The sequence below is a fragment of the Akanthomyces muscarius genome, chromosome 5, assembly GCF_028009165.1.
Source record: "Akanthomyces muscarius strain Ve6 chromosome 5, whole genome shotgun sequence".
NCBI classification, from domain to species: Eukaryota; Fungi; Ascomycota; class Sordariomycetes; order Hypocreales; family Cordycipitaceae; genus Akanthomyces; species Akanthomyces muscarius.
In genome coordinates this window covers 1067280-1089253 of record NC_079245.1, presented here as the reverse complement: position 1 = coordinate 1089253, position 21974 = coordinate 1067280, and the positions used below count along the sequence as shown (strand labels likewise).

Below are 21974 nucleotides of genomic sequence, written 5' to 3'. Positions count from 1 at the left end.
CAGTCTAAAACTCAAGTCACAATATAGCACAAGGTGCTGCTAGTAGCCCATGGACATCGATCCGAGTCTTGAAAAACAATTCATGACACCTTTTCTTTGGCTTCGTCTAGAGAAAACGTGCTGAAAGGTAACAAATCTTATTCATTGGCAAGCTAAATAGCGAAACTGGAGAGGTGACAGCCGACAGGGTAGCAGACGGCATCATGAAGGCATCAACAAGTGGCGCACCACGTATAAAAACAAAACAAAAAAAGACAGGGTGCTGGAAGCAAATCAATCTCAAGTCTTAACAAGATGAATGCAGCAATTTTTGCTTCGAGCGGGTATAATGGTATGTTCTCCTCGGTTCACTCCTTTCCTCCACCACCTCCTTTCCTCGGTCTAACTCTCTGTAGCCCAATTGCTTTCTCTCAGCCAATTCCTCCCATTCAGCCCGACTTTCTCCTTGACATTAGGTAAACGAGTCGTGCTCCCATCGAACGTCCTTCAGAATCTGGGCAGCCAAGTTCTGGTACGACAAATGACCGTTTGGCAAATGCTTGACGTGGTGGTTCTCGACACCACCTGCGCCTTGAATCTCCTGCAGTCCCGCAATGCCGGAATGGGTGTTTGACGTGCGATAGAGGAACCCAAGAAGGTAGTCTTGTTCCGTGTATGCGTTGATCAGACGACCCGAAACTACACTCTTCAGAGTGATCCATACCTTGCTATCTGACGGTGCAGGGGTACCCATCATGACGACGGAATCAACCAGGCCAAACTGACGACGCTCGGCAAGAACCATGAGACACGCATATATCGCCCTTGCGGCAAGGCTATAGCCGACAAGAGATACTGCGCGCTCTCCGTGGAACTTGTGGCGCATAATGGCATCAGCAAGAATAGTCCCAACCTTTTCGGCACGCACCATGCCGACACTCCAGGGGTTGTCAATAATCTTGCTGATTTTGAGCAACGGCTCGGGCCACTTCGAGTTCAGTAAACAGTGGAAGACTGTAGTACCGTAAGGATATGCCACGTTTTGAAAAGGTACAAACCTACTTGAGTCCTTTTGTATCTGTTCCCTGGCAGCGAGCCACGCACCACTGCCAATAACAGTCTCGAGGGCATTACCAAGGCTCGCAACAGCGGCGAGCTCCCACTGCAGCACGTACACTTCCGCCTGTCGGCCTAGAGAGCTCCATGGCGTCGTAACCGCATCGCCCTTGAGCATGAAGCCCCCCAGCGCAATGACGATTCGCAGTCGCCGCTCCCGGGGCAGTGACTGTCTAGGGTCCATGTAGCCGGCATCTCCAGTTTCCGTGATGGACAGGAACGAAAAGTCCTGAACCTCGCGCAAGAAACCTTCGACCATCTTTTCGACTGGCTTGGCGGGGTTCATACCAAACAGCGAGCCCATTAGCAAGCCGTTTTCGGACATGATTCCCAAGAGACCTGCAGCGGCCGATGTTGTCAGGCCACTACCCTCGGAGCCAACACCAACGCCGACAAGGGCTCTGGCGAGGCCATTGCCGCCCATGCTCGCCCCACCAAGGCTAAACTTCCATCTTTTGGTAAGTTTATTTTCTTCCTTTTGTGCTGCCGCTTTTTCCGGACTTATTTCGATGGCGGCGGCTGCCAGACCTTTGGCAATTCGCACTTCGTCCTGGTTGTGTATTTTGATGGGCAGGTTCAAGGATGAAGTTAAATTGACGAGAAGCAATCGCGCGTTGGCATTGTAGTCGTGAAGCGATAACACAACGAGGAGCATGATATGCAGTAGCAGTTTCCGTCTTTCAAAGGGTAGCGGCCATAGATTATTCGGAATGGCGGGATAAAGCCGAACGAGAATGGGGTCGACATGTTCGGATGGCGTTCGAGGCAACCCTATGATCCCGCAGGTCAGTTGAGGCTCAAACACGGCGTGTGCTGAGCAGGCGGAGCTGTTACCATTTGGTACAACGGTGGTAGGGATGCCTCCACGACCGTTGGGCCTTCCTCCTCGTACACGTCCTCCTCGTCCTCCACGTTCTGCACGGCCGCGTGGTGCACCTCGCGAACCTCTTCCTCGACCGCGAGAGGCAACGTCTTCTTCAACGGTTGTCACGGCCAGTTCTTTCACACGCTGAAGGAGAGAAGACTGCCACTTGCGGAAGAATGCAACGGCCTCTCTTCTTAGCTCTTGCAACTGTGGCGGAGTCTCGTCGTCCTCTTCTTCATGTAGAGAAGGCTTCCTTACTGCAGACCCGACGGGTCTGTTTGCAAAAGTCTTGGGGGGCACCGCATTTTCCTTGTCGCTGCTCTGCTGCTCACGGAGAGCCAGAGCCAGCCAGTTTCGGTCCCGACCTTCACCTTCCATGTATGGAATCGGGGGCGAATCAAAGAGGCCGTTGATGTCTCGATACATCTTTTCAGTAATGGCCGTGACGAGAATAATCAGGTCTGACCTTTCGGTACTGGAAATGATGCCGGTAAGGTCAACCATGCGCCTGGGAGGGGCGTTGCCTCCTCGCCCTCCACGTGGCATTCTGTCTTTCGATGTAGATTAAAATCTAGCTCAACAGCAGATGGAGTGGTGGCACCAATGTTCGGGTGCCGGGCGAGTTTGGGAGAGCCGTCAAGTGCAAACAGCAGGCGAGGGAGACTGTCGGGATGGTGTTTGCAGATGTTGTAAGTGCAAGGCTTCGCGGCCCGGAAAGAGGCAGAATGGTTCGAACTAAATAGGCCGAACGATTTAATCTCGCACAAGGGGGTTATCTCAAGGTTTAAACAGCGATTTGGGCAGCTGATGAAACTATGTGTGACTGGTAGGCGCTGTGTGTGACGAAGTGACGATACACGAGGCATGCAAATAACTGGCTGGGAGGGCGATGCGGAGGCAAGGCGAAGTGAATGCCAGAGCTGATGCGAAGAAGAAGAGAAAGGAACAGCAAGACGGCGTGAATTCTTGGCGAGAACAAAAGACGGCCCAGCAGACGGATCAAAGTGAAGAGAAAGAGAAACGAGTCCTGGCCGGCCAGGTGTTGAGGCGTTGGGCGAAAGGTGCCTGCCACCTGCCACAAGAGTGATTGCCAAGTGTCACGGCAGCTGGCAGCACGAGTGGCAGGTTAGGTGCCCAGAAAAGAAGGACGGTTGCACCATGGGATGAACTGAATGGGCTGGAGAATAAGTAGAGGAGGTGCAACGGTTTCTGAAGCGAGCGAGTGCTGGTCCTTTTTCTAGAACGATACGCCATTATACCTCTATATGGACTGTGCCGCCAGCCCGATCTGGGAGGAAACCGGTAAGCTCTAGCCGCTGCCTATGACAGCCCGTCTATTTGTCTCATGGCGTAGAAAGCAATCTGCCCCGAACGAGGACGGGGACGGGCATTGGGGGGGCCATTGGGGGAGCATGGACTGGGCTGCCCGTTTCAACGGGAAGGGCAGAGGAATAGAAAGCGAAGCGTGCGAGTAACAGCACGTCTTTGCTTCGGCCCTATGCAGCATAACCGAGAGACAAGGCGAGGTATGTGCCGAAACAAATAGTACAGGGAAAAGGGTACCTTGTTTTGCAGGCAGACAGGCAGGCAGGCAGGCAGGCAGACAGACAGGCAGGTCAAACGCGTTGAGCGGAAATTGGCAGCCCGTGCCGGCTGCTAACAAGGTACGAGTAGATATGACGGGAGGCTGCGTAACAACGTCATTGCCCCTCGTTTGCAACCCCACGGCCGCAGACGGGACGCCAGATTTATTAGGTAGGTAGGTACCTAGGTAGGTAGCTCAATGGCGGCGAAAATAAACCAAGCCTCTCCCTCTCGGCAACGTTTTGAGGAGACGTGCTTCTCAAGGGGGGAGGCTTGATACCTGACGTTGCCTGCCGGGTATGCAAACAGCAGGTTGCGGTAGATGGGCTGGTTGTGCGTTTGCAACGCCACACTTTTTTTGCCGCATACTGGTACTGCAGAGACCATCGCACTTCGCATGCCAGATGTCTCTCCTCCCTGCTAGACTATACGCTTCCCGCCCAAGCCTGCACCCGTGTTGGTCATGTGGTCGGCCGCGGCGAGCCTCCCGATGGCAGCCATGCCTAGGTAGGTAGGTAGCCATGTGCCCAGCCCAGACACTGGGCGATTGATACAACGCGCGAGACCGAGAAAAGAGTCACTTCAGATTCCAGCAGGTCGGTTCAATCGTACCTAGACATCTCAGCTCCCCCATAAATCACATGGTGCACATGTCGGGCTTGTATATCTCGACAATCAGCCGCCATGAGCCATCGATGATTTTTACGCCGCCATCCCCGGCAAAAGACGCAATAAAAATGTTGCAGCAAGCGAGCCAGGACATGCCTAGCACCGCAGCTGAAGCAAAACGCCGCAAAGAGGCCCAGTCACTCCTTGTGTAACCCCAAAAGACTGCATCCTTTTTCACCGGCTGCGACACACGGCCGGGCCCCCAAGAGACGTGGCGCTGGCCCAGCCCGTTGCAATCCACCCTCTTTAACCTATGGCACGCCCGGAGTGAGAGAGGGGGCCGAATGGGCAGAGGCCGTATTTGCAATCCGTTTGCGTTTCAACGTTGCTTTCTCAAGTAGGAAGTAGGACACAAGTCCGTTTGGCCCGCCCACCTATACGGCCCGTAGACTAGACTCCCGCAAGAGCCCGCTCACACGTGGCCACGCCGCCGGCCCTTGTCCTGCAGCTCCTTTATATATGTCTCTCAAAATAGAATGGCCATATTCCGCTCTCATGAGGCCATCTTGCTGTCCATCTCGTGGTAACGGAAATGTGCCGATGCGGCAAACGTCGGGATTGGGAGGCCGCAGATGCTGCACTGGTCGCCCGTCGCGCCGCTCCAAGAGCCATCTGCGTCCAGCCCATCAAACTCGTCGTCCAGCTCCGGCATACTGTCTTGCTCGTCTTGCACGCCTTCTTCATCGGCTTGCCCCGTCACTCGCCACGGCCGTAGGACCTCGTCTTGCCTCTTGAACATGTTTGCAATGTCCCGGCCTGCCCCGTGCTTGTCCTCTGCCGCCCCTGCAGCCATGTTTGCCACGCAAATGTTAACCAGCTGCAGATTCCACGCGCTGCCGCCTTTTTCCGCACCGAGGCGGCGTAGCAGTGGCAGAAGCGCCTCCGAGACAAGGCGCTCCGAAATCTCTTCGGTGCCGGCCACGAGGTCGAAGATGAAGCTGGGCAGTGGCGCCGACCTGGAAGTCCGGCTGAAACTGCGCTCTTGGCCTGATCCGGCTTTTGGCCAGGAGCGGATAGAAAGCCGCAGAGTGCGCGGCCGAGCCATCCATCTCTGCGCAAGAGGCTCGTCGGCATTGACATCTGGGCTGACAAGATCAATACGCATCCGTCGGACCAGGGAGCATGACAGCTTAAATAGTTCTTCCGTGATTTGCGCCATTGTCTCTAATCCCTTGTACGTGTCTTCGATGCTCAGCTGAGAGGGTATATCTGTGCCTTCTTTTACCTCTGTCGCATCTACGCCGTGAAGTAGTCCCCATATGCGCGCGCCGACTCCCCGCTCCGCACCCGGGCCTGCCAGAAGTTTTTCCAAGTACGCCGGCGAAATGTTAGGATGCAGACGGGCTTCTCTCACAGTGACGAGTGACTTGAAGCTGTGCGAATCAGAGTCGTTTTCCACGCCAGTAACGACAGACTCGATGAGGTGCGCCATCTTGAAACCAACACCAGGCACGTTGCGTAAAATATGCGTGTCCATAAAGGCCATGACATCGTCATCGGTCCAGGCGAGCAAGGTCGTCTGGTTTTTAGGTTTATGTTTGCCGCCACATAGCTTGCTGAGGACCTTGTTGGTAGCGACGCCGCAGGTAGATGTGTAGCCAAAGTCTGATTCAATTTTGCCACGTAGGTACATGGCCAGGTGCGAGCCAAGAACCAGGCGAAGCATTGTCGTGTTCTCTACCTCTGTGGCTGAGATTTGCAGTCCAAGGACTGGTCCCGCAACCCTGGTCAAGTCGCACGAAAAGCCGATCTCGGGGTCACTTTTCGAGAGCTGGAAGAAGGACTGCGCCAGCGCGCCCTTGGTGAGACAAGAAAAGTTGTAGTCTACAATGTCGCTGACATCCATAAACACCTCGTCAAACCCAAGCCTCTCAACCTTTCCATTCCAGGAATGTGACTTGAGGAACCCGTATAGGGTCTTGCTCATGTCGCGAAAGGGCGAAAGATCCTCACCATCCATGAGCACGAGCTCGGGGCAGATTTTTCTGGCTTCCGTAATGAGCATGAGCTTCTTGACGCCCTTGGCGCGGGCGTTGTAGTTGCATGTTGCGAGAATGTTCTTTTGCCGGACGCCAAGTGGTTTGCTCTTAAGATGCGGGTGCTTGTTCTCGATTACTTGTGCGTAGAAGCAGTCGTAGTCCTTGGGCTTGGTTAGACGCGTTGTTCGTGAGCGGGGGGCGGTGCGGGTGCGGATGCGTACAAATTGCAGGATGATGCGGCCCTCTTTTCTTCTTGGGGGCCTCTTGGCTGGTGATTCCATTTTGAGGATACTGGCAGCCTCGGAGCCGGAGTTGTGTGTAGCAAGGCAGCATTGCCAACAAGCTTGGCGTGCACGCCTCTATTCTCGTGGCGAAGACGATGCTACTCTGCGCAACGGTGCATTGCGAATTTATTGCTCATTCAGCTGAAAGTTGTCTTCATCAGTCTATGAGAATGTTTTTTGGAGTAGCTCAATGGGTAGGTTTGCTTGCTGCGGTGGCCTTCGAGCATGTGGTGTTTAGGCAGAATGTGGTCAAGGTCTGAAGCTCTCCGGCTCACTGTACTGGGGAACGATGTTTGACAAACGGCGTGCCTGGAGAAACAGGGGTGGTGATTTTCCCGCCACGGACACCAAGTGAGGGGTGAAATAGAGAGACTGAATCACGTTCTTTTTTTATCAATCTTGAAATCAAGCTCTTCAAAAAAAAAAATCACGCTGTGCAGTATCAAGTTGGACGCCCGGCACTGCCCTGTACAGCGAGCTCAGGCTCCGATAACCGCTCTGTACCATCGCAGTGGCGGCACTGGCGGGGTGCACCTGCCACTAGCGATGGTCCCTGGCCGCCACCAAGCCAACTGCAACGATTCTTTGACTCATTGAAACCGGCCTTGACGGCTCATCTCTTCCAGATCTACACCCTCTACACATTGACTTTTCTGCCCTGCAAACCATCAATTGCGCTGCAGAGCATCCCGTCACCATGGCTGGCGCTGTAAGTTTCCTCCCTCTGTCCTCTCACCGTGATCGGCGGCATTTGAACCTGTCCTGACCGATGCCCCGCCATCTCGACAATTTTCAGAAAGCGACTGTGCCCACGCTGGATGCCATCCGCGACGTCATCAGCAAGCCGGCCAAGGATGGCCTGAAGCCGACCCTCGTGCCCGTCTACCGACAAATCTCCTCCGACCTCATCACCCCCTCGGCCGCCTACCTCAAGGTCTCGGCTCACGCCGCCGCCACAACCTCGTCCTCGTCCTCGTCCCCGTCGCCGTACTCGTTCCTCTTCGAATCCGCCGCGACCGAGCAGGTCGGCCGGTACAGCTTCGTCGGCGCCAACCCGCACAAGATCGTCACCACGGGTCCCGGCCATGGCCCCGCGACGGACCCCCTGCCGCTGCTCGAGGCGGAGCTGGCGCAGCACGTCGTCGCCCACGTCCCTGGCCTGCAGCTGCCGCCGCTGACGGGTGGCGCGATCGGCTACATTGGCTACGACTGCATCCGGTACTTTGAGCCCAAGACGGCGCGCCCGCTCGAGGACGTGCTGCAGATCCCCGAGTCGCTGTTTATGCTCTTTGACACCATTGTCGCCTTTGACCGCTTCTACGGCGTCATCAAGGTCATTAGCTACGTCAAGGTGCCGACCGGTGCGAGCAGCGGCGACGCAGGAGCCCTCGAGACGGCATACAAGGCGGCCACCGCCTCCATCGACGAACTCATCGAGGTGCTCAACGCGCCCGAGGTGCCCATGCCGCCGCAAGGGCCCGTGCAGCTCGGCCGCGAGGCCAAGTCCAACATTGGGCAAAAGGGCTACGAGGCGCACGTTACCAAGCTCAAGGAACACATCTACAAGGGCGACATCTTTCAGGCCGTACCCTCGCAGCGCTTCGCCCGTCCGACAGACCTCCACCCTTTCAACATCTACCGCCACCTGCGCACCGTCAACCCGTCGCCGTACCTCTTCTACATTGACTGCCAGGACTTTCAGATCATTGGCGCCTCGCCCGAGCTGCTCGTCAAGAGCGAGGACGGCCGCATCATCACGCACCCCATTGCCGGCACCGTCAAGCGCGGCCGCACTCCCGAGGAGGACGCCGCACTCGCCGACGAGCTGCGCAGCTCGCTCAAGGACCGCGCCGAGCACGTCATGCTTGTCGACCTCGCCCGCAACGATGTCAACCGCGTCGGCGACCCTTATACGGTCCGCGTCGACCGCCTGCTCGGCGTCGAAAAGTTTAGCCACGTGCAGCACCTCGTCTCCCAGGTCTCGGGCGTGCTGCGGCCGGGCCAGACGCGCTTCGACGCCTTTCGCTCCATCTTTCCCGCGGGCACCGTGTCTGGCGCGCCCAAGGTCCGCGCGATGGAGCTGATTGGCGAGCTGGAAAAGGAGAAGCGCGGCATCTACGCCGGCGCCGTCGGCTACTTTGGCTACGGCGGCGTCGACGCCGACGGAAACGCCGTCGAGGGCGCCATGGACACGTGCATCGCCCTGCGCACCATGCTGTACAAGCAGGGCGTGGCGTACCTGCAGGCCGGCGGCGGCATCGTGCTCGACTCGGACGAGTACGACGAGTGGATGGAGACGATCAACAAGCTGGGGGCGAGCATGCACTGCATCAAGTCGGCCGAGGAGATATACCACGCGGAGCAAAATGGGACAAAATAGACAATTAGAAGGGAATTGGCTTATAAATTGCAACGAGAGCAGAAATAGCTCAAATTTGTGCCTATAAACTGCAACGAGAGTAGAAATTGCTCATTTTTGTGTGTGTGTGTGTGTGTGTGTGTGTGTGTGTGTGTGTGTGTGTGTGTGTGTGTGTGTGTGTGTGTGTGTGTGTATGTAAATGGTATTGCTATCAAAGCAAGTATGCTATATCCTCCCATCATTCAAGTCATGTATCATAAAAAAAATGCTATACAAAATGCCCGTTGACCTGCATGTCCTTGTCCGTGTTTTCCCATATGTAGATGCCCGATGTCCCTCCAAAAACAAAACCATGGTATATGTACAATAGATGCCTGGTCATCATCATGTGTCTCCGTATATGTGTGTTTCCTTATAAGTAGGTCGTATATTACCTCATCCCATCATCATCATGACATTTCCACGCCTGTCATTCTGGTGTCCAGCTTCATCCTCGGTCTCGGCACGCTCAGCATCGGCGCCCTCGCCGCCGCCGTCTGCGTCCCTCCCGCCGCCGCCGCCGCCGCCCGGGCGGCCGCCACGACGGCACCGCCAAGCTGCTCCTCGTCCACATCCGCATCCTCCTCCTCGTCGGCGTCTCTCCCAATCGTCCACACCCAGCGCCTCTTCTTTTCCCCCCTCGCCGCTGGTGCGCCCTTGCTGGCCGCATCGCCGGGGGATGCCCTCATCGCCGCGCCGAGCCGTCTGCTTTCGTCCTCAAACGGGCCGGGCGTCTGGCCGCCGTCCTGGATCTCGTTGGCGGAAAAGGCCCGCGAGAGGTCGACGGGGAGATGGCGCGGCGAGGTAGTGGTGGTGGCCTCCTCGACGAGGAGGTCAATGTGGGACTTTGTGTACATGTTTGTGGTGATTTCCTGCTCAATGGGGCTGTGGTAGCACACGCGCTTGGCGGCGCGCTGCTGCTGCTGCCGCCGCGCAGAGTCTTCTTCCACCTGGATGCGCACCGTGGGGGCGAAGCGAGGACGAGGCGACGGCGCAGAGGCAGGTCGTCGCGAGGGCAGAGGCGAGTTGCGGAGGATGCTGCGGAGGGCCTTGGCGTGTGTGTATGGCGGTGGCGAGCCAGAGAGGCCACCGGTGCGGACAGCAGGTCGCTGCTTGGGTGGCGTGGCCATGGGCGACGAAGGTGTCGTCGCTGCTGCGGCAGAAGAAGCAGCAGCGTGGAGGGCCTGCTCGAGCGAGTGGCGACCAGCGGCGGAATCTCGCGGGGAGAAGCTAAAGATCTTGCTGCCGCCGGTACTGTCCACGGCACCGGCCGACAAGGGCGGGGTAGGCGACATGACGCTCGGCAGCGGCAGCACGACGCTTGGCTGCGACGATGTGTGCGCAGAGAGCGGCGTCGCGGGATACGCGCTGGCAGGTCGGGCGCTGATGGGCGAGTAGAGGGAGATGGCCTGGAAGGTGTTGATGGCCGTGAGGGGCTCCCGCACGGCGACGGGCGAGGTGACGGGCGTCGAGGCGCGCTCGATGGCCGTCACGTAGGCGTTGGAGAGGGTGTTGAAGGCCGTGGGGTCCGACGGGTTGAGGGAGAAGCCGCGCGAGGCGGGACGGTTCGAGGTGGTGGAAGCAGACGCCGACGACGACGAGCTCTTGATCTGGAGGGAGAGGCGCGGTCGTTTGGAGCCTCCAGCGCCGGCGGGCATGTTGGGCGGGCGTGAGGCCATGACGGACATGGCTGTGGTGTGTGTGTGTGTGTGTGTAAAAGGTTAAATCCGTAAAGGTAGGCAGATCTTGGAAAGCATGAACCTCGGGTCAAGAGAGTTCCTTTATGCAAGTTGGTTTCGATAATATAGCGGGTTTGGTTGGTTTGGATGAAGTGAGTCGAGTGTGATGCGAGAGGATATATGGGCGGGAGAAATAGGACGGGAAGAAAAGACGGGCGAGCACTGAAACGATGGAGGTGTGATGGTTGTGCGACGACGACGACGACGACGACGACGACTGGGCAAACAAGAAAATATGTGTGACACAACAACCTCCAGGGCTGCTTGGTGCGTTGCTGCTGTTCCTTCTCAAACGAGCCAAAAAGAGGTATGAAACAGTGGCCTTGTCAGAGGATATATTTCCGCCAAGAAGGTATTAATAAGGTAGAAACAGAAAAAAACACTTGGAAAAAAAAAAAAGTAAAAGCTGAGAGATTTAGATTTTGGAGATATGTCCTTGCCGCCCGGGGAACGGATGAGGGAGGGGTTGAAGGACTGAAGAAGAAGAGGAAGCAGAAAGAGGGGTTCCAGTGCAGCAGGTGTGTGCCACGGCGGCTAAACGCAGAGAGGCCCAATATATGTGGTTGTGAGACTTGGCTGTCCTGCACCCGTTGTCGGATGTGGAGGCGAACAAAGAAATGTGTATGGTTCTTTTTTTTTTTTTTTTGTTCTTTTCCACTGGGTATCACCGGCATCACCAATCAAGACGGCCCGTTGCTATTTATTGCTACGTCGACACACAACCAGAGCAAAAATCGGCGCCGGGGGCGCTGCCCGTGTAAGCGCCCGGTCCAGCCTGGGGGGCCCCTCGCACACACCCAATCGTAGCCGTGACCACCCCTGAACCCTGGTCCGGTCCCCAGCTAAAGCTATTGTTAGGACGCCGACGGTGCAAACGGGTAGCTAAAAATACGCATAGCCTCTCGACAGAGAAGAAGAAAAAAATTGGCTCGCCTTGATAGCGATCAATGTCTATCCTTGCCCGTGCCCTTTTGTGCTGCGTGTCGTCTTTGCCATTTCCCCAATTTTTTATTTTTTTTTGCCTCGTCCCCTGCAACACATATCTCCAGTCGAGCCAGCCAGTCACAGCAACAGCACCCAGACAGCACAAGACACGCGACAAGTCCAGATCTGCCATCTCCGGCCATCCGTTCCAACGGTAGCATCTCCAAACTAATTTTGTACTCACATTGTATTCCCGCATACCAACGCAGCCCGTCACTTTCGTGAATTCATCGGCCGTTTCTGTGGCAAAAGGGGCCGGGACTCGTCGGGGCGGGCGGCGTGCCTGGCCAGTGAGGAGGAAGGGGGGGGCGACGACCCATCTAGACCGACCTTGGGCGGCTAAATTTAGAAAAGCTCCGCCAGAACGACTCGTCATTCGCCCGCCACTTCTGGTCCCGGGAAACCAGCGTGTTGGGTATGTCTCGCAGGCTTTTCCCGTGGACAGATTTACCACGGCTCATCGCCAACGCCTTTTTTTTTTTTTTTATAACTTTTCGACTTGATCTACCCGTGCAAGTAAAACTCTTCATCCGGTTTCATCAACACATGCGGCAATAATCGTCCTAGAGTCCCCAAGTCATGCGCCTGGATACCCTCTTGGGCATGCACCCCGGGAAGCCAAGAAACAAAGACACGATGCGCTTTGATTCTTGAAACTTGTACACGTATTCACGCACTGCTGCATCACGCCGGCAACATGACCAACACACACACGTAAACATACTTTGCACAGTCAAGGCTAGAGTCATGTCATTTCGTACTGATTAAATCTCCCTGTGCAGCCATGGTATCTTGAGAAATACTCGCCCTTCATGTCTTCGTCGCCAGATCACGACTCGACGGCCAGCGCCTTGGCGCCCACGATCCGCTCACCCTCCCTCGTAACCACCCAGTATTCCACCCGCGTCTTGTCGCGCACCACCCGGTACACTCGCACGTCGCTGCCCTTGCTGGCGTCACGGACCGCCTCAATCACGTTCGTGTACTGCCCGTTGGAATCCCAGTCCAGCGGGTCCATGATGCTAATTTCGGCCTTGGCCACGTCCCAGTGGTTGATGAGCTTGGCGAATTCCTCTGTTTAGAAAACGATTAGCATATGCACCACCTTTTTTTTTGCGCTCGTGCCCCCCCTCTCGTAATCACGCCTGCCCGCAACGGCCGTCGCAGCCTCGTCAAAGAAAAGATGGAAAAAACAGTCGCATTCTTTCCGAACAAAAAGGGAAAACTCCCGGAGCAACACGACCCGCAGCTACAAAGGGAATCAACCGGGTGTAAAACGTACCCTCGTCGGGAAGACCATTCGCGCCCTTATACTTGAGCGACACCTGCTCAAACGGCTCGTCCGCGTCGCTCGTGTACACGGCCTCCTTGCACACGTCCACGATGCTCTTCGGCGCCGTCTGCCCCGCGTCGAGCGCCTTTAGTTGCGCCCGCGCGCCCGACTGCGTCTTGGCCGCGTTGGCGTGGGCCTCGTCCGCGTCGTTGTTGGCCTTGTCCAGGAACGCCATGTAGTCTTGGTCTGAAGCCATGTCTGCTGCTGCTGCTGCTGCTGCTGGACCTTGTTCAGCGCTACTTGTTTCGGTTTCAGTTATCGGATTGTTGCGGCCGCTCTTGCTGCGCGTCCCTCGTATCTCGTCGCGTCGTGATCCGACAGAGGAAAACTGCTGACGTTGCTTCGTGGGGCCTGGATGCAATGGTCCCCTCCGGGTGCGTGGCGGTTGCTGTGTCGCGAGTGTCGATCTTAAACGGCCGACTATAGATTCTCGTATCGTCCCGTATCGCTGAAATGAAAGACGGATGCCTATGCTTGTCATGTAGCAGTGGTCGGTTTTTTTAATCCTGTCCCGCAGTTGATATATAGAGGAAAGAGGGGAAGAATTTATTGCAGATCCCTGTTCTGAGTTCGTTGCCGCAAACGCCCAAAGTGGGGTGAATATTGAACCCAAACCAAGTTTGCGCCACCGAGAGCACCTGGCAGGTTGGCGATGGTACATACGATACGTTCACATGTTCAACAGAAGGAATGGCATTATTTGAATGGGAATCTTTTATTTTCATACGTTCCTTTACCTAGCGTCTTTACGTTGATCCCATAAAACCCAAAAAGACTAGCATAAAGTGGCATAAACCAACCATTTCCTCGACACCCCAATGCAAGAAAGTGCGCAAGATACAAAAGAAAAGCAACGCTCAACCCGACCCGACCATTTAGGCGGCGGTGGTGAGGTCCTTCTTGAGGGTACCCTGGAACTGCTTCTTCTCGGCAGGGGTCTGGAAAGCACCGTGACCGAACTCGGACGAGGTATCGATCCACTTGAGGTTGATCTTCTCAAGAGCGCGGCGCGAGGTGTGGACGAACATGGACTTGCGGAGCGTCATGACACGCTTCTTGACACCGGGGATGGAGCCCTTGACCATGACGAAGTCGTTCTTGACCTCACCGTAGCGGACGAAACCACCAAGACTGAATGGCTGTTAGCAAAATTTTCTTCACTCTGGCGACGGTTGAAACTTACGGAGTAATCTTCTTCTTGGTAATGTCCATCTCGGTCGAGGCAGAGTCCTCGGCACCAGCCTTGCCGATTCTGTAAACCTTGTGGTTGACAGAGGTACGGTGGTGGTATCCGTCCTGACCAGCACGGGCAACCGTCCACTGGACGTGGTTAGGGTGCCAGGCACCGATACAAGCAACCTTGCGGAGACCCTTGTGAGTCTTGCGGGGGAGCTTCTTGGTGCCCCAACGGGCGGTGACACCGGTGAAACCGTGACCCTTGGTGACGGCAATGACATCAATCATCTCGTCCTGCTCAAAGATGGAGTCGATGGAGACGGGCTTCTCAAAGAGCTCCTTGCCGAAATCGACCTTGTCGGCGATGGAGCCGCCGTTGAGCTGAATCTCCATCAGGTGAGCCTTCTTCTGCTTGAGGGGCGTCTTGCGGATCTGGGTGTGGGCGAGGACGCGGACGACGGTGCAGTACTTCTTCATGCGCTCGAGCTCGCGGGCGATGGAGGAGCCCGAGGACTCGGAGTGCTTCTTGGCGTACTTGGTAAAGGCCTTCTTCTTGCTCTTGTACCAGTTCTTGTAGAAGCGGCGCTTGAGCTCGTCGGACAGATGCTCGGCCCAGACGGTGTTGAGCGAGCGCAGGCCGCGGGGGGTCTCGATGTATCCGACAAGACCAACAACGATCATCTATAATTCACAAAAGATGTTAGCCATATGCGCAAAGCAAAGCGGGCTGCATTGTTCGTACAGGTGGGGTATCAACGATGGTCACAGCCTCGACCACTTCCTTCTTGTTAGACTTGGCGCCGGGGCGGTCGCTGTCGCGGACGATCGTGGTCATGCCGGCCTTGTAGCCCATGGCGGCGGTGAGGTGGACGGGCTTCTTGGGGTCATCCTTGGGGAAGCTAGACAGAGACGAGCCAATTGGTTAGCCTTTGATTCCTTGCAGACCATCCTCGTCATATTTTTCCTTCCGTCTCGAAAAAAAAACTTACGACTTGACCTTTCCGCGGTGACGGGCGGCACGCTTCCTGGGAAGGTAGGCCAGCGAACCGTGACGAGGCTCCTCGTGCTTTCGGTGCTGTTGATGATGAGTTAGTCGACCGTCGTTTCATATTGTTCTCGTCGTCGAGAGGTTCGCAAAAACGTACACTCATTTTGGCGGCTGTGGTGGTTGGTGGTTAGTAGAGAGGTGTAGATTGTCAAGGCCCAGCCGTGAGAGAAAAGTCTAGGAGGGCTTTGAGAAATATTTTGTGGGCGAAATTTTAAGCGAATTGGGCAGACTGGTTGTGCGGTGGCTCGTGCGCCCTCGCTGTCAGTTGTACTCTGCCAATGAGCAGCCAGGCATGGGTGAGTATAGTGGAACCAGCAGTTTCTGCACCTCGTCGGTAAAGCTTCGGCGTTTTGGGGGAATTATGCACTGGTCTGCACAATTATGCAACAAAAGTTATGCTGACCCTGCCAACGCTAGAGGAGAGACTTCAGGGGACTTCTTATCAAACGATTCACCTGGCTGCTACCAGCAAACAGGCACTCTTGTGGGCAATAAGGCGCGAACACCAGCTGCTTGGGCCTTGTTTTCTATAGAGGTAGTCTTTATTCAATGACTAGAAATCACTGCGATACTCTATTTGCCTCTATCCATGATTCTTAGGCCAATAGCTGCCATTAGACTGGCAATACGCAAACACATTCAGCATAATGCATCTACGACTTCTGATCACGGCTTGCCCGAGATTCTTTTAAAGACCACACCATCGAACTGCGTGCTCGCAGCCGATAGCTTTTCATCATAGCTGCCATCGTTCATGCCAAACGCTTTGAGCGCGTCTCTTCGCACGACTTTCCAGCGCGCGACTAGGAGCCATGTCTCTCATCACTTTGCCGCCAGAGATGCTTCTTCGTATTGCCGAGCTACTGCCTTTTAGACATGACCTCAATTCGTTACTACAATGTTGCCAAACCTTTTACGGAAGACTCAATCATTTCCTCTACCATCGCAACAACTGTGCACAGCAGGCAGCAGAGTACGCACTCGACCACAATTCCATCTTGCCTCTGCAAGGTCTGAAGCGTGTCGGAATCTCATTGAAAGACTGTGGCGTGGATGTTCTCCACGAGGCGGCGGAGGCGGGTCTCTTTGGACCGATAAATTATGTTCTGGATACTGGCGAGATTGGCATCGACTCGTGCGGCTATCAAAACACCGACTCATGGGGCTATGAGGACGACGACAAATACGAAAGAGAGGGGGCCACGCCTCTCTATCTAGCCGTTGTTGAGGGTGATGGGCGAACCGCCCGACTGTTGCTCGACCGTGGCGCTGACCCTTCTGCGGACACCGGACCAGAACATACACGATATCCGCTGATTGCAGCCCTTCGGGGTAGGCACTATAGCTTGGCAAAAACGCTAGTCGATGCTGGAGCAGACATCACTTGTCGTGATTTTAGTGATGATACTCCTATAATCTGCGCTGCGATGACTGGCAATCTAGAGATGGTCACATTGCTACTCGACCGCGGTGCTGACATCTTCACGACTAGTAGGAATGGCCTGTGCCTGTTTCTAGCTGCATTCACAATCGGCAGCAACCCCTCGCTTGTAGAGATGCTTCTTGACCGAGGTGGTCTCGCCCCAGAAGATGAGGTGAACAGCTATCTCGCGTCTGCTGTACAACGCGGATGGTACAATGTTACTAAGCTGTTGATTGAGAAGGGTGCGGATCTTGAGTACAAGCCAGTTCAAAGACCAGTACCACTACTGGTTGTGTCTATCATTATAGACCATTTTGATATCGCCGAGCTGCTCATACAAAAGGGTGCCGACGTCAACGCCCGTGATTATGATCAGTCTTGTGCACTTCACTACACCCGCCAAGAAGAACATCTTCCACTTGTCAAGTCTTTACTCGCCGCCGGGGCAGACGTCTTAGCTACCGACGCTCAGGGGTGTCAGCCTTTGATGGTTGCGGACAGCGTAGCCATAGTGGAGGTTCTGCTGGCAAATGGCGCCAACTACGAACATTCCAGCGAGATGTACGACAAGGCGTTAATGAGAGCCATAATTCAACATCGTTTCGATATTGCGGAAGCACTACTGCAAGCTGGGGCAAGCACGCGCGGTTCTGATGATTTCAACTTGGTGCAGTTTGCGTGCCAGATCGGAAGCCTTCGTCTCGTCGAGCTTCTAATTGACTATGGTGCTGACATTTCGTCAAATAACCCACTGGGTATGAGTACTCTCTCCATTGCAGCGAAAGGTGGTCGCGTGTCAATGGTTAAACTACTACTCGTGCGTGGTGCCGACGTGGAGGAGGCGGACCGAGATGGCTATACGCCACTGATGATAGCAGCTAGGAATGGCCATCGCGGCATTGTCAGTATCCTCGTCGGTCATGGCGCTAATCTCGAAATCACCGACGAGGATTCTTATACAGTGCTCCTCGCTGCGGCTGAGGAGGTGCAGGCAGAAGTTGTCGATATTCTAATCTCCCTCGGAGCCAACACCCAAGCCAAAAATTGCGCAGGCAGCAATGCGTTGATCATAGCGGCAGCATTACCCAACAATAAAGCGACAGTGGACAGGCTACTTCGGGATGGCGGTATAGATGTCGATGCCCAAAATATATATGGCCGCACGGCGCTTTTCAACGCGGCAATGCGTGGTCAAGCGGAAGCTGTCGAAAGCCTCCTTGCGCATCAGCCGCCGGCCGACCTCACCGCCAAGGATCACTGGGGAACTACAACGCTGTCCATGGCTGTCCGCAACGGCCACACGCGCATTGTGGAGATGCTTCTCGCGGCCCATGATCCTTCGGAACCCATTCTGGGCACCAAAGACAACCAGGGCCGCACTGTTCTCGACTGGGCGCGGCGGACCGCTACTGGTGAGATCTGGCGCATGTTGGCCGCCACGCGCGAGGGCGCCGCGGTCGACGTCATCGAAGATGCAGAGGAGGCCATGATGCGCTTTCGCCCAACAAAATGCTTCTGCGACGTTTGTGGCAGGTGTTCTATATGCGATGGGGGACGAATTAGATTCTGTTCTCCTTGTCGTGATGATGATGGCATGATAGTGTTTTGCATCTGCGAATTCTGTGATGAGGAAGGTGCCAAATGTGGCAGAGGGCATTACTCCTGGGCGGAGGGGCGATGCAATCGCTGTTGAGTCGGAAGCGGCCCGGATCGCGCGGCTCCGGCCCTATCGGAGGGGACTATTAAAAGAGATAGGGAAAGAACGAGGAGAAAGGGAGATGGGAAGAATAAGGGAAATAAGGAGCATCAGTGAACTAGAGGATGAAGCTGTTGACGGAGTCAAAAAGAACGTATTGCACTAGTCCGAACTTCAAACAGCGAAACATTTGTATTCAGAGATTTAGCGGCGCTCATATTTTCACAGACTTGTGACTAGCTCAGAAGATGTATTCAGCACAAGTGTCGTCTTCACGACGGTAGCCCTATTGTCCTTGCTCGTTGCGCTGCCCCCTTTTCGATTGCGGTTGCCTATCGGCAGGCAGGGCACTGGGGACCCTGGATGCAGACGGAATCTTCGGTGCCGCATTCGTCGCAGCATAGCATCCTCGGCGGGCAGCTCCAGTAGCCGCACCACTGCATGCGAGCGTCGAGCGCGGCTGGCCTGGGCGAGGCAGCGGCCATGCTGGCAACACAGGCAACGAGGACGTAAACAGACTTCATGTTGTCTCCAATTTGAGAGAAGATGGGAAGTTAGCGAGAGGGAGAAGACTGACTCTATGATGGCAAGTCATAAAGCGTTGGGACATGTACAGACTTGTATAGTCCCTCAGCTCACTGACATGATACAATGCAGAATACACACAGAATACAAGTCGCTCAAGCTCCTTCCTGATTGGCGCGAATCGCGGACGTGTTTTATGCTACCTTTGCGAAATGTCCGGATCCCGCTTGGCCTACATTTCAGCTGAATCCTGCACGATGCCGAGACGGCTGCCTTGCAGAACCACCATGTCGTAACTTTGGTCGCGAGCCCTACCGATAGCCCAAAGTCGCACGGCCTGCAGCATACTGCGGGGGACGGTACAGCTCACACCCGGGAAGCTCTTGGCAGCGAAATGCGAATAATGATCCGAGAAATCGGACGCACAATGAGGGTCTCACGCAGATTGGCCGCGAGTATCTGGGATGGATCGACTACAATTATCAACAAGGGGTCCTTTCATTCAGCATCACGAAGCCATCCATTCTTCTCTCTTATCCTCTAGGTATACAGCCCGTCAATCTCACTCGCAAACTCGGTATACACCTTCTGCCGCACCACATTCCCCTTGTCCGTCCGCGGCAGCTTCGCCGTCCTCGGCAGCACACACACCCTCTCCCTCGCCATCTCCGAATGCCCCGGCACCACCTTGTTCGCCTCCTCCACCATCGGCCAGATCCCATCCAGCAGCCCCTCCCTGCCCATCCCCTCGCCCTCCTCCGTCGGCAGGACCAGCATCCCCGGCGCCGTCCTCCCCTCGCCCACGACCACCGCCGCCTCCACCAGCGGGCTCCTCTCGACGCGGTCCTCAAACGGCGCCCCCAGGACCTTGAGCGTCGTGCTCAGCGCCAGGAAGTCGCCGTTGCGGCACACAAACTTCCACGCGTCCAGCTTCTCGGGGTGGGGACGCATAATGTCCCCCGTGCGGTAGCTCCCCGGCCGGGGGTCGTCCGAGTTGGTGCTGCCGCCCAGGCCGGGGAATTCCGGCAGGAACACAATCTCGTGTAGCGGCGCGCTGCCCGGCACCGGATCGAGCAGGATGTGCGGACGCAGCACGGGCGCAATCTGCACATAGTCCCACTCCGGATCGCCCCTGGGCCGGTACATGGACGTGGCAAAGTTGCGCGTCGCCTCGGAGCTGCCCATGGACGTGCTGATGTTGACGCCCTGCTCGACCAGATACGCGCCCAGCTCGTCGGGCAGCCGCGCGCCGCCCGTCGTGACGTACTCGGCGGCGCGCAGACAGGCTAGCCCACGCGGGTCCCCGGCGATGAGCGCGACGTTGTGCGGCGGCGAGGGTATGAAGCCCGGCCTCGCCGCCTCGAGCGCTTCGATGAATGCCGCGCCGGTGACCTCCGGCAGGGTGATGGTGTCCATGACGTGGCACGTCTCGCCGTAGTAGAACGTGCCGAGGAGGACGCTCAGCCCCCAGCCGTGGTACAGCGGCCACGAGAGGATGGAGCTCAGCGGCTCGGTCGACGTGAACATGGACAGCGCAATGTGGGCGTGGCGGTACGGGATGGGCCGCGGCAGGCCGGTCGAGCCCGACGTGGAGAAGAGCAGCGCCATGGTCCTGTTCTGCTCCTCGCGGGAGAAGAAGCGCTTCCTCGTGGTGGTGGTGGTGGCGGTGGTGGCGGCTGCGGTGTAGACGGCGCGCGGGACAAACGGGATGGTCGTCGTCGTGGCCGAGGGCTGCAGAGCGACGACGCCGTCGACGAGCTCCTTGGTGCCGGGCGTGGCATCGTACGCAACGGCGTCGCCGTGGCCGAGAACAAGCAGGTTCGCGAGGCCGACGGCCTTTTGGCGCAGCGACATCATGGCGACGCAGTACCCGAGGCGGGAGAGGGCAAAGAGGTGCACGACCCAGTCGAGGTTCGGGGCTCCCAGTATGCCAACCACGCGGCCGAGTTTCTATTCTTTCATCAGCGCCAGTTTTCTTTCCCGTGGACTTTTTTTACAAATAAAATTTATAAAAAAAAATTAGAGAATTCAGAAACGTACAGGTTCGTGGCCAGAGTCGAGGAGGTGCCGCACAGCCGCGTCGACGTAGCCGTCGAGCTGCGCCGCCGTGTACTTGTCCCAGAAGTCGTCACCGCGGCCGCCGTCGCCGCGGGGATACGCAAAGAGGACCGGAGAGGGCGTCTTGCCGACGTGCACCGAGAGCACGTCGTCGAGGACGAGCAGCGGGCCGAGCCGCCGGGACCGTTCTTCAAAGGCCTCTTGCGTGAATCGCTCCATTTTCTCTGCCTTTTTTTTTTTTTTCAAAGACGCAGGACAAAATCTCCTTCTCAGGGGTTGGCACAAGAAAAAAGGCCGGAATAGCAGGGAATAAAAGAAACTGGTTTTCTTCTTTTTCTTTTTTTTTAACGAGTTGCAGATCAGCGCAAGAGCAGTCAATATATACATGGCAAACAAGGCTCTCTGGTGATTATACACCCCGCTTGAACTCCCCCCCCCCCCTCTTGTCGTCACATCGGCCTCTGCAGCGGACAATCCATGCCCCGAGCCTGCGTGCGTGCGTTGCGGCCCGTCAAGGCTCAAAGAACGGCGGCGGCGGCGGCGGCGGCATGTAGATGCCCTTAATTTTCGGGGCCTTTGTTTTTCATTCTCCACGTTTTGCCGCTAAATCGTTTTGCTTGGGCGACCAAAGCCACCAAATCGTCCGAATGTCCGGATGACGACTTCCCCCACCTGCCCAATAAATACGCAAAATTATCCAAAAGGAGCAGAAACGCGTTCGCATGAGCTCAGGGACCTTTCCAACCTGACAAAGATCGGCGCTACACGGGGCCGACAGTTTTCAAAAGCTACCCGGCCCTCGGAGTTGTCTTCACCGTTCGTTCGTGGGCCGCAAGCCATAGCTGTCGATCCGTCTCAGCAGTCGGCGCCACCACAGCCTTGTCCCTCGTCTGCCGCACTTTGGTCTCCTCCCGTCCTCCTCCGTACGAATATTGGCCGCCGAAACTTACACGCAATGGAGAGCCTCAGATAGTGGCGCTGCCGCTGCAGTGCGCCATTTCCGGATGGCCTCTCCCCGCATCTCTACGATTCGCGTCTGCTTCACAGGGCACTTGGAAGAACTAACATGTACCAAAAAAAAAAACTTAATTTCTGGGAAACTGTTAATTTCCAGACAT

At 56.1% G+C, this 21974-nt stretch overlaps 8 protein-coding genes across 8 annotated transcripts; 2 read left to right on the top strand and 6 right to left on the bottom strand.

Moving 5' to 3' along the window:
• Positions 1-451: 451 nt before the first annotated feature.
• On the bottom strand, positions 452-2506 carry LMH87_009635 (uncharacterized protein; the record flags this gene model as incomplete). Its single annotated transcript, XM_056196664.1, has 3 exons — positions 452-993; positions 1042-1866; positions 1930-2506. The coding sequence occupies 3 exons, from the start codon at positions 2504-2506 to the stop codon at positions 452-454; spliced, it is 1944 nt and encodes a 647-aa protein (XP_056053789.1).
• A 2200-nt stretch (positions 2507-4706) lies between these two features.
• Positions 4707-6473, bottom strand: LMH87_009634 (uncharacterized protein; the record flags this gene model as incomplete). The annotated part of the gene is made up of 2 exons (XM_056196663.1): positions 4707-6353; positions 6414-6473. 2 exons carry the CDS (start codon positions 6471-6473, stop codon positions 4707-4709), a joined length of 1707 nt encoding a protein of 568 aa, XP_056053788.1.
• Positions 6474-7173: 700 nt separating this feature from the next.
• On the top strand, positions 7174-8856 carry LMH87_009633 (uncharacterized protein; the record flags this gene model as incomplete). Its single annotated transcript, XM_056196662.1, has 2 exons — positions 7174-7185; positions 7273-8856. The coding sequence occupies 2 exons, from the start codon at positions 7174-7176 to the stop codon at positions 8854-8856; spliced, it is 1596 nt and encodes a 531-aa protein (XP_056053787.1).
• Positions 8857-9284: 428 nt separating this feature from the next.
• Positions 9285-10562, bottom strand: LMH87_009632 (uncharacterized protein; the record flags this gene model as incomplete). The annotated part of the gene is made up of 1 exon (XM_056196660.1): positions 9285-10562. The coding sequence occupies one exon, from the start codon at positions 10560-10562 to the stop codon at positions 9285-9287; it is 1278 nt and encodes a 425-aa protein (XP_056053786.1).
• A 1864-nt stretch (positions 10563-12426) lies between these two features.
• Positions 12427-13126, bottom strand: LMH87_009631 (uncharacterized protein; the record flags this gene model as incomplete). The annotated part of the gene is made up of 2 exons (XM_056196659.1): positions 12427-12671; positions 12880-13126. 2 exons carry the CDS (start codon positions 13124-13126, stop codon positions 12427-12429), a joined length of 492 nt encoding a protein of 163 aa, XP_056053785.1.
• Positions 13127-13805: 679 nt separating this feature from the next.
• On the bottom strand, positions 13806-15257 carry LMH87_009630 (uncharacterized protein; the record flags this gene model as incomplete). Its single annotated transcript, XM_056196658.1, has 5 exons — positions 13806-14061; positions 14114-14787; positions 14849-15005; positions 15096-15181; positions 15252-15257. 5 exons carry the CDS (start codon positions 15255-15257, stop codon positions 13806-13808), a joined length of 1179 nt encoding a protein of 392 aa, XP_056053784.1.
• Positions 15258-15966: 709 nt separating this feature from the next.
• LMH87_009629 (uncharacterized protein) lies at positions 15967-18323 on the top strand (the record flags this gene model as incomplete). The annotated part of the gene is made up of 2 exons (XM_056196657.1): positions 15967-18099; positions 18279-18323. 2 exons carry the CDS (start codon positions 15967-15969, stop codon positions 18321-18323), a joined length of 2178 nt encoding a protein of 725 aa, XP_056053783.1.
• A 1015-nt stretch (positions 18324-19338) lies between these two features.
• Positions 19339-21075, bottom strand: LMH87_009628 (uncharacterized protein; the record flags this gene model as incomplete). The annotated part of the gene is made up of 2 exons (XM_056196656.1): positions 19339-20748; positions 20839-21075. The coding sequence occupies 2 exons, from the start codon at positions 21073-21075 to the stop codon at positions 19339-19341; spliced, it is 1647 nt and encodes a 548-aa protein (XP_056053782.1).
• Positions 21076-21974: the final 899 nt, after the last annotated feature.